This window comes from Nelumbo lutea, chromosome 5 (assembly GCF_056320005.1).
Source record: "Nelumbo lutea isolate HS-2025 chromosome 5, American lotus-T2T, whole genome shotgun sequence".
Lineage (NCBI taxonomy): Eukaryota > Viridiplantae > Streptophyta > Magnoliopsida > Proteales > Nelumbonaceae > Nelumbo > Nelumbo lutea.
Genome location: NC_142688.1, coordinates 74,977,857 through 74,989,034, shown reverse-complemented (window position 1 = coordinate 74,989,034; position 11,178 = coordinate 74,977,857). Strand labels below are relative to the sequence as shown.

The window sequence follows — 11,178 nt, the reverse complement described above, 5'->3', positions numbered from 1 at the left end:
ACAAAAATTTCAGATCATGTACTTAAACTGCCTCTGATTCTCATGCACTTCAGAACTGATTTTACCATTCATGGCTTAAATTTTCATCAATGAGGCAAGTCTGATGCATCAAATTGTGAATTGGGTGCTGTCACTACCCGAATTCACATCAAAATAGAGTGGGTTCAGGTCTGAGTTTAGATGAACCCAGATCTGAACCTAGCAGAATGCAGTCCTACAACCGGCTGAACACAGATCTGAACTTTAAATCTGAGTTTCAGATTTGAAAACTCACATGCTATTTTTTTCATTGTTTTCTTTTTCTTTTCTTTATCTATTTTTTTTTCTTTTTTTTAAATAAATCTAAAACAAAATACAGCAGTGCAACCAAAATCTTTTTGGATGAGTGCAGGTCTGATTGATGAATGCAATTCAGATCTGAAATTTAAATTTTTTTTTTCGGTTGAGTGCTGCAGTTCTGCTATAGCAGATCTGAGTGCCGAATGCAACTCAGATCTGCAACACTCATGATTTTGTGATTTTTTTTCTTTTAGAGGGTAATAACTTCAAGATAGAAAGCAAAATAGGTCTCCTTTTATTAAAATTAAACTGAAACAAGGAAAATAAAGTAATCTACTAAAGAGAAAAGAAGCATAACTATAGTAATACAACAGTTGCATTCAAAGCAAAAATGAAAAATTAAGCAAATTAAACCAACTATGAATGCAATGCTGAAGAACTACATCTACCAGCTACACTAAATCAGCAATCAAATATGAAGTAGATCATCAATGGGAAAGAGAGCTAACTAGATCAGCAGTGGAGTTTCATGCTAATTGTTGTACTGTAGTAGACCTGCTACAGCTCTAAATGCTAGTGGAATGCACTGCTGCTTTTATTGAATATGTGAGGCATCACAATTATTCAATCCAAACACACATCCTCAGCAAATTTAGATTGGGTACAAGTGGGTAAAGCCAAGAATTCAGTCCACCTAGAATTCATAGTATGCTCTGTTTCAGTTCAGTCCTCACATCATATCAACTGCATTTCAGATTTGAATTTCTCTCATTCCTTGCTATCCATTCACCCTTGAGGCAGGTTGGATGTATCATAGGGTGGATTGGGGTAGTGATGGCACCCAATTCACATCAAACTTGCATCGGTTCAGATCTGAGTTCAGAGGAATTCAGATCTGAATTGAGTAGATCTGTAATAGCAGAATTCAGATCTGAACTCAAGTCTGAGTTTGGATCTGAATTCTCAATTGCCTTACCTTCAGTCATTGCTACCAAATTGTTTTTGGGGAATAGCAGAAGTGCCCTAGGGTGAATTGGGGTGGTGATGACACCCAATTCCCTCAAAATTGCATCAGTTCAGGTCTGAGTTCAGAGGAACTCAGATCTGAACTGTTGCAGATCTGCAATAGCAGAATTCAGATCTGAACTCAGATCTGAGTTCTGATCCGAATTCTCAATTGCTCCTCTTGTTGTTCAAAAGATCTCCCTTTTTTTTTCATTTGTTTTTTTCTTTTTGTAATGAAAGAAAGAAAAAAAAAATAAAGTCTGAAACACAAGCAACTCTTTTCGACTAAGTGCTGCAGATCTGAAATATGCTGATCTGAGTGCCGAATGCAACTCAGATCTGCAACACTCATGTTTATGTGAATTTTTTCTTTTTTTTTTTCTTTTTGAAGGGAACAACATCAAGATTGAATAGAAATCAAATATGCCTTTATTAAAATGAAACTAAAACCAGAAAAAGAAAGTAATCTACTTAAGAAAGAAGAAACATAACTACAGTAGTACAACAGTTGCATTCAAAACTAAAATATAAAGTTAAGCAAATTAAACCAACTATGAATGCAATGATGAATGATACCAGATTAAGAATGCACAATGTTTCCTAATATTGCTTCTATAAATCCCCGGCAACGGCACCTAAAACTTGATGTGTTGCTCATTGTGACACTAGCAAGTGCACTAGCCGTTCAAGTAATAAAGTAGAGAGTGAAGTATCGTTCCCACGAGGATTTAGGAAACAATTACCAATACTAAATTGAGCACTTCTTATCTGATCAACAAATAAATCAAAACTCTAATGAAAGCTAAGAAATCCTAAATTAAAATCTATTTAAATCATTGGTCCAATTGCCTTCAAATCAGGTTAGAAGAGTAAGCAGTAAATGTCAATCTCAGAATTCAGCAATCTATCAATTTGGATCATTCGAATGAATCATGATTGAGCCTTGGTTTGGTGAAACCCCAAGGTCATGAACAGCCTCTCTCAAGCGCATGTTCATCCTATGCATGAGTCACAGTTCTTCTATCTCTAGCAAGAATCTAATCCCCATGCATGCATTTCTTCAAACACTTCTAAGGCATCAATTCAAATCTGAATTGATCACCAACTGAATTGTACAAGTTATCTCTAACCTTGCACTCAATTCAGTTCTTGAATAGTAGATCTGAATTCCTAGAGTCTCTCTCAAGCACTCTAGGAATTCCAAGCTGTAGATTAATTCGCCCAATCTGAAAATTGCAGATCTGAATTCTCTTTCAAGCAATTCAGATCTTGCAATCTCAGATCTGAGAATTCAGATCTGAGTTTTGAAGGTTAGTTGGCCGAATTAATCTACAATCACACCCTTATTCAAGAAACTTCAAATACAATACATGACCATTTGAATGAATAAAAAAGAATTAGATTGCTGAACTGAAATTTTACAAGCTGAAATACATCAAGGAAGAATAGAAACAAGGAGAAAGAAGAAAGAAAATATACAAAGAAACTGAATTCAAATCAAAAGAGAATGAAACTACAAATGATTTATTACAAAAGATATTTGAATCACAAACCCTCAATTTGAACTCACCTTCTCTTCTAGCTTGCTTGTCTTGAACTTCCTTCAGCCCTTCTTCTTCTTCTTCCTTGCGCCTAGCCTTCTTCTCTTCTCTTCTCTCAAGGTGGCCGAACCTCTAAGAGTGGGAGAGCCTTCCTCTCAAGCAATTGAACAACTTTCTCCCCTCCTAGAGGCCTCCTTATATAGTTTTTCAAGGGGGCTCTTGCCCCTTCTTGAAGCCTCTAGAATGGGGTGTATTACACCCCTTATGAACCTTCTAGAGTGCTCCCTCCTTCTCTTCAAGAAACTCCTAGACGTTACCGCCCCTAGCTCCCTTTGGACTGCTATTTGGGCTACAACTTAGCTTGCTTTTGAGCTCATGTGGGCTACACTCTAGGCTGTTATTTGGGCTAAAAATGGGCTGGGCCGAAATTTCCTTCTTGCTAGGCTTCTTCCCTTGGATTTTTCAAAGAGTTTCACTTGCTCTTCTTGGGCCGAATGAAATTCTCTTGCTCTCATGGCTGGGCCGGGCTGAACTTGATAAATTTTGGGTTTTCTTTTCTTGCTTTTGCCTTCTTTTTGTTGATTTGGCTCCCCCTGAAATCTTTCTTGCAATCAAGCAAAAATAGGGCAAAATTTAATTAAACCATCATAAAATTTCATGCAAAAACCTCATAAAATATAGATAAATTGTAGGTTCATCAATGGTCACATCGTCATCTTACCTTGAAGGCAAGGTTCACAGGTTGAAAGATCTTCTACAATTAGAAAATACAAAGGACCATCCTTTACCAACCTTGTGATACGATCTATGTTGATGTGGCCAAGCCGGTAATGCCACAGGCATGTAGGATTAATCGTACCATGAGTTATTTTCTTAGGGAATGCCACATCCGGTAATGCCACAGGCATGTAGGACCATCCTTTACCAACCTTTCATCTTAGTCTCTAGATATTGAGGACATTTCCTATTCTAGTGGTTGGTCTGTTTGCAAAAGTGACAGGCATCCGATGCTTTATCCTTCTTTTGTTTTTTCGGTTTGCTAGTCTTCTTCTAAGGCTTTTTCTTTGCCCTCCTATTCTTCTTACCCGAATTGCCACTTTCAACAAGCATGGCTATCGGTTTATCCTTCTTGATCAGTTCTTCATCCTTCTGCAACATATTGCTGAGTTTCTGAATGCTAACATTTATCTGGTTCATGTTGTAATTCATGATAAATTGATTGGAGGAGGGAGGCAAGGAATTTAGGATGGCATCAACCTGGGTGACATGATCTAGCCCTGACCTGAGAGCCTCTAGTTTAGTAATGTAACCCATCATCTTGAGACAATGGTCATGAACCATCTGTCTCTCGGTCATTTTTGCAGTCAGGAACAGTTTCTAGAACTTCTGACAAGTAGAATGACTATGCTCTTCGTACATTATCCTCAGACTATCCAAGATATACTTGGACACTTCGATTTGATCGAATTGTCTCTGTATCAGATTATCGAGGGAGGCTATAATGTAGCACCGGGAAGCCCTATCACCCGGACGATCCGGAGCAAGGTTCTTAGCAACCTTGTCCAATTTCTCGGATGTTAATACCAACATAAGGTCATGATACTAGTCAGCATAATTTGGGCCCTTAAGTTTGTTATCATCCAATAACTTGGAGAATTGTCTATTTGCCATTTATTATAAAAGGCAAGGCAGATTATTAGTCCACATCTTAGATTTATTCATATTTTCTACATAAATATGGCTTTTAATCTATGTTCCATTTCCATCTATTCATCTTTGATATTTCCCTCCTATTTCAGTGACGGAGACTGCGAACTATGTCTCTAGAAATGTGGGAAACCACATACAGTACATGGAGCCAACTGTTTCAGCTGCATAACCCCAGCACCTTCTATGAAGGATCATATCCACTCATCTAATGAGCTTTCCCTTTGGCCTCTGTCAGACAAGGTTCATTACCATTTTAGGTTAAACCTTTTTGTCCAATAGAAGTTTACCCATCATATTCGTGAACACCAAGGTACCGTGAAAGAGTCTTCCATTTTAGGATAGGCCCCTCCCACATCGGTCTATGACGCCCCTATCATCTTATGAAACAATCCAACACATCCAACAACAAATTGATAACCCAATTTTATGGTGCATCTCCCTTTAGAGAGTTCATCATATGAATCTCCCTATCACATGCACCTATATTTTTCAAGAGGGAACGAATAATTATGCCCTAGTTTAGATGGGCCCTAAACGGCTAGGGTTCCACATGGTTCCTCTTGGGGAGGAAGTTGATGTGGGGCCCATCATGCAGGGAGATCATCCAATGATCTTAAGGACACCATGTCAATGATATGCAATCAGCCATGGTGTGCGAAAGAGCCATTATCGAATCAGCATGGGCCAAGTGCTTATGGCCCATGGACGTAGCACATCACACATCCATACATCACATGCACGAAATCCATAATTGATCCAATCAACTAAATAATTATAAAACCCATAAATAAATCCCATTTAATTCCATAATATTACCAATTAATATTATCTAAGTATATGGGTTGAACCGCAAAGAGCAATTCGGCCCATATAGAATTTATCCTGAATTGGGATAAAGCAGTTTTAACAGATTAAAACCGGGTTTTACAGATGTGGGCTGAATTGGACATTGTAATTAATCATCAATCCCTCAGCCCATGAAGGAAATTTTAAGGCATAGGAACAGCCCCATTGAACCACAGATTCGGTCCAATCAGTTTAGTCTAATCTAGTTCGAATGGGGCTAGGGTTTGATGTTTAATTCAAGATTCAATTCAAGAAGATGATCTGAAATTAAATAACTGATAAATGGCATTCAAGAATCAGCAAGAAAACACAAGAGGGGGTTGTTCATAAGGCTGCAACCCTACAAAATAAGAAATTATTTTGCAGATTGCAGTTTCCATTACTGCAATTCGCAAATCGCAGATTTCTTTTCTGTGCAAGTCTTCTCCTACACGCGAACCAGCTTCGTCTTCCATGAAATAAAATAGAAAAAATCGAATTCTTTCTATTAATATTACATCAGAATCAAATCCTATACATCTTATCTAAAACATAAAAATTACATACCAAAAATGAATAGAATAAATCAGCAAGTGCGCAAATTTCTTGCGCCAATAAAACAAATCGATATCCACCATACGGACAACCCAAATTTCAAGATATATAAATAGAATAGTTCTAAATATATTAGAGAAATTAAAATATTTAATTTCAGATCAATCACACAAAACTGGGAACCGATTTCCCAGAAAAAAAAGCTAAGGGGATGAGAACCTGGCTCTGATACCACTAAACTAGGAACAGTTCTAAATCCAGATCTAGTTTTATTTGATTCAAAATTTGAACCTGGCTCTAATACCACTAAAGGGATGAGAGATCCATCATTTGGATGACCAGACCCTGTAGGAAGGTTGGGTGAAATTTCAAAAATTTCTCTCTCCCATTTGGGAATCACATTCCCTATTTTAAAAAACTGCATTTTCAAGGATCAATCTAGAACCAAAAAGGACCAGATCTGAAACCCAAAGGAAGGAGAGGAATATACTTGATACAAAGTAGCAGTAACTCCCAATAAAGGTGTTCACGCCCAAGGAGAAAACCAAAACCCGCTTTCACTAAAAATGACATAGCGTGTAGTGAAACAGGATCAGTAGGACGGCTCTTCAACAAGAACCAAATTCTTTAGCAAGAATGGAGTAAAGGGCAGGTGAGCGCGACTTCAGATTTCTTCTTCCACCAAGAAGTATTATCAAGAACAATTCTTGTTCACTCCCACAAGTGGAGATCGAATTGCGTAGGGGCTGTAAGAATAGCGAAGAACTCTGCAGATTGTTGTGTTGTGTTATGTATCACTGAGGAATTCACCCCCTTTATTTATAGCCTTCTCAGGATCAGCCTCCTAATCAAATTAGGAGAGAGTTCCTTAATCCAAATTTGATATTTGGATCTGGACTCTTGAATAGATAAGACTTATCTTATCCTTCAGCTAATCCTAATCAGATTATAAATCCTATCTTGCCTCCTTTTAATTAACTAACTCTAGCCCAGTTCGAATTGGGGTTATTGATGTAGGCATACATGGCAGGCCCAATGGCGTGGATGCACATGGTAGACTCCGGATGGCGATGCATGGCACAATGCAGATCGCATCCTGGCCGTTCGCTCATAACTAATTCCAAGCAAGTTCAGCTATAAATAGGTGGCGTCATTATGCGGTAAGGCATCTTGGCATTTATTTCTCTAAGCTCTCTAACTTTCTGGCGACTTTATTTGAGCTATTCTACTCAGGCATCGACTACTTTACTACGCCCTTGCTAACTTGACCGCCAGAGCGTCCACCTTAGGATAACACTCGGGGCCTCTGACATGCTTCTTCCTCCACAGGTGTGACTTACAGGCCCTCAGTTCTATCAGCCCTCAAACACATCAACAAATCCTCATCTCAGAAGCATATTTACATTCTTGCCCTTAACCCATCCTTGGCAGCAGCAACAGTTATAGATATTGTATGATTTATTGTATATGAAGTTGAATAATCAGATGAAACCATGTTTCTGAATAATCATTACATGGTTTCAGTTTTAAAAATAAAAAACAAACACAGCTAAAAACATGTTTTCTTATGTTTTTATTTTATGAAACAGATGGTTTTGATTTATTTTTGAAACTGACAACAATACAAAGATGACAACCGCTTGAACTGAGGGGAGAGGATTGGGCGGATGCTGAGTTGTGCAAATTGTCACATAGGAGGTTGACGGCAAGATATAAGTGGAGGCCCGAAAACGTGGGTTTTGCGGTGCATTCGCACTGAATTTTCACACGTCCATCTAACCCTTAGGACCACTACATATATATTCGGATGAACCCATTGATTAAACGATTGTGATGGGTTCATGTATATCTTTGTCACGTTGTAGAGTTGACTTGACTGGAGAGAGAAAAAAAAAAGAATTTCAGTATAATCCTAGGGTGGAATTAAGATTTTTAGGGTTGGACTGAATCTTTACCGTTAATTGATGTTAGATCTATGGGCAGGATGAGGTTTATAGGAGGTATTAATTGATCATTTTCATAATGAAATAGATTTCAAATTTGTCTTGGTGAAATATTTCGAACTTGTGAAGTAGCTAAAAGTCATTGCTTGAACGTTTCAAAGGTTCTTATCTATCCCCCTTTTTCTTTGTCTTGGTCTCCATTAGTTTCTCATATTCTAAGTTTACATTATTCAATGTATTTACTAACATCAAAGTTGGGTTTCTTATCATGCACAGTGCAATTTGTTCTTTAAAAAGACATTTCTGTAGAACTTAGATCTTGCTTCTAGCGGTTTAGGAATCAAATGATAGCACGGTATTTTAATAAATAGTCTTTTTCATATTGAAATATATTTCGAATTTGTGTTCTTTTATTTGGTGACTTGTCAATTTGCAAAAAGTCATCGCTTGAAGTGGTGGGTGTAATATGTGGCCAATTTCATTGAGTCAATCATTAAGGCAATGTTTGGTTTGAAGGAAAAGGTAAGAAAAGAAAGAAAAAGACGAAAAAGTTAATACAAAGTTTGTAAAAGTTTTTCTACCTTTCCCTATATTTTCCTTCAAATCAAAGTTGGGTTTCTTATCATGCACAGTGCAATTTGTTCTTTAAAAAGACTTTTCTGTAGAACTTAGATCTTGCTTCTAGCGGTTTAGGAATCAAATGTGACCAAAAAAGTCACATTCTAATGGTCCATGTACAGTGGAAATTTTCTTAAGTGGACAACTTTGACTTGGACTAGAAAAGCTCAAATCGACAAACACAAAGACTATGTCAAGAGGAATGAAGCGCCACCGGAGAAGATGTCAATCTAGAAGGTGTAGACTAACCATGTTCATTCTATCCCTGTAAATCTAGAGGAAGTAGGATTATTTTCAAGAAAACTGCTTATGAACGCCAACCATATCCCAACTGCTAATTAAGGTTGGACCCTAATTATGAAAATAGAAATTCAGAAAATTTCAAGGTTTTTAAAATCGAATTGGTCAGGGTCTGGTTTTCGGTTCGAACGGTCAGACTGTTTAAACCAAACGGATGGCCCATTCTGACAAAAAAATAAAAAATAAAAACTGACCAAACCGTTGAACGGTTCAAACAGTTCGACCACCCAGATCAGCGGTTTACTGGCCAAATCAACGGTTTTTGGGAAAATAATGATTCTGAGGTAAAACGGAATTGACCGATTCCTGGGTTTTCCGGTCCGACCATCTGGTCCGATCCTGTTTTGAAAACCATGGAAAATTTAGAAAACAATGCCATAAATGAGTGAAAACCCACTTAGATAATAATAAGTTTGGGGTTTGTTGAGCAGTCATAATAGTTCATCCTTCTACTCTGGTAGCTAGGATGGGTTTTACTTTCATAGTGGATAAGGCCACGTCTCCATGGATTTTGAAAATTTGAGAATACTGGATGGGTTGGTAATCAATTTAGGGTTTAAGGTTTCATTAATTAATCTATAAGCAACCCAATTAAATTAAATTTCTGGATGGGCTAATCTCCAAGGAAGTTTTTAGTTAGAACCCTCCAACAGAAGCTTCAGACACTGCTTGGGTCTGATTCTTATGCAGAACAGAGATGAAGATGGATGGTTCTCTCCACTATAAATTCACCAGGCCAATTTCGAATGATAATTCTCACCCCAGAAGCCAGAATCCGATGTTTCTCTCTTATTTAATTTCTATCAAACCAAACACCGTACAGACTAGAAGGACAGATTTTTGTAATGACCAATCAAACAAAACTAATACAGCTTCACATCCAAACAATGTATATGGATTACCCATGAATCAAAATACATCAATTGATAGAATTTCAATAGAAACAAGATATCAAACCGGTTTTGGTAATTGCATTTAATTAAAATGAAGAAGAAACATTAAACTAGAATATAAATTCCAAATATTTCTGGTAGTTCATACTTCACCTCCCCTCAGTTCAGAACAAACCTGAATAGTTGAGAAATATGAACTTTTAGAAAATAATATTTTCATCCATAGTCAATTTATGTGCAAGCAATTATGATCAGAAAGTCATTCGTATTTCCTTCATTTTAAGTATTAAGGATTGATACAGAAGATCTTCTCTAAAATTCCTCTCCTTCCATCTAATCTGATCATCATTTGAAATTTATTATGATGGAAGCTACATATCTAGACCTCCATTTTATTTTGGATGTGCAGGTAAAGACTAGTAAGGACGCTGCCCTACATAGTTGCCTCGAGGAGCATAGTTGCAAATGACAAAGTCCCAGCCATTGTTGCAGTGAACCTTAGCACACCCAAGACGAACTGAGCTTCTCCAGACCACCTGAGTGTAGTGGCCGCAAACTTTTCCGGCAGCACAAGAGTTGGAGTTGTAGTTGTAGAACTGTTTTTCGTTTACCCACATCTTCACAGCATTGGTCCCCGACAAGCTAGGCATAGCAGCGGCGAGGTTCTCGCCATAGGGTCCATTGGAGTGCTTCATGGCACAGTCGCCAATCCTCTGATTGGCGTATCTCTGAGCGTAGCCCGCCAGCGTATTGTCCCATGTCATAGGGCCAACCCCCACTGCTCGACGAGCTTCGTTGTGGGCATTTATGTAGTCCTGTGGGGAGTCTTGAGCTTCAGAGACATGGAGCAAGGCTAGGCCAACCATCATAATGAAGAGGGACGATTTAGCCCTACACAACGCCATTTTCGATACTCACAGACTAGGGTAGAGATCGTTGATGAAAAAATATAAGCGTAGAGTAGAGTATTTATAGCCCAAAAGAGAGGAATATCCACATCAAGGATGTAACGAAGAATATTCAAAACATGGGCTTCTCGACAGATCTTATCCACTGAGCCACGGGGATATTTTTATTGTGACATAAGCAAGTTGACGTAATCAATGCAGAGTTACATGACGTCACAATACTCATCAAGGTCTTTGAGTCAATGAATTATCTATAAACTCCCTTAAATTAACGAAAAACTAGGTGCAGGTTCAATGCAGATTTCTGATTCCTACTATAGAGCTATAAACAACCCACATTCTATACACTACACTAGGGGTGTCAATTGGACTGCATTTGGTCCAATCCGATCTGGTCCAATGTGAGTCCATTATAAATGGAGCAGGTCCAATCCAATCCAATTAATGAATGTTTTGGACCAATTTGGACCGGTTTAATTCAATGTTTGAACCGTCCAATCTGTTCAAATTCATTTTGATTTAGATTGCTTTCAACCCAAACCCGGTCCATTGACACATATATTCTTATCTTGTATCAATGGACCAGATATTGGATTAATCT

At 37.9% G+C, this 11,178-nt stretch overlaps 1 protein-coding gene across 1 annotated transcript; it reads right to left on the bottom strand.

Moving 5' to 3' along the window:
* Positions 1 to 9,917: 9,917 nt before the first annotated feature.
* On the bottom strand, positions 9,918 to 10,595 carry LOC148852945 (basic form of pathogenesis-related protein 1-like). Its single transcript, XM_088946413.1, has one exon. It carries the CDS (start codon positions 10,572 to 10,574, stop codon positions 10,086 to 10,088), a length of 489 nt encoding a protein of 162 aa, XP_088802539.1. The 5' UTR covers positions 10,575 to 10,595; the 3' UTR covers positions 9,918 to 10,085.
* Between the last annotated feature and the right edge of the window lie 583 nt (positions 10,596 to 11,178).

Coding starts and splice junctions, on each gene's coding strand:
- LOC148852945 (XM_088946413.1), bottom strand. CDS start 10,574: ATGGCGTTGTGTAGGGCTAAATCGTCCCTCTTCATTATGATGGTTGGC.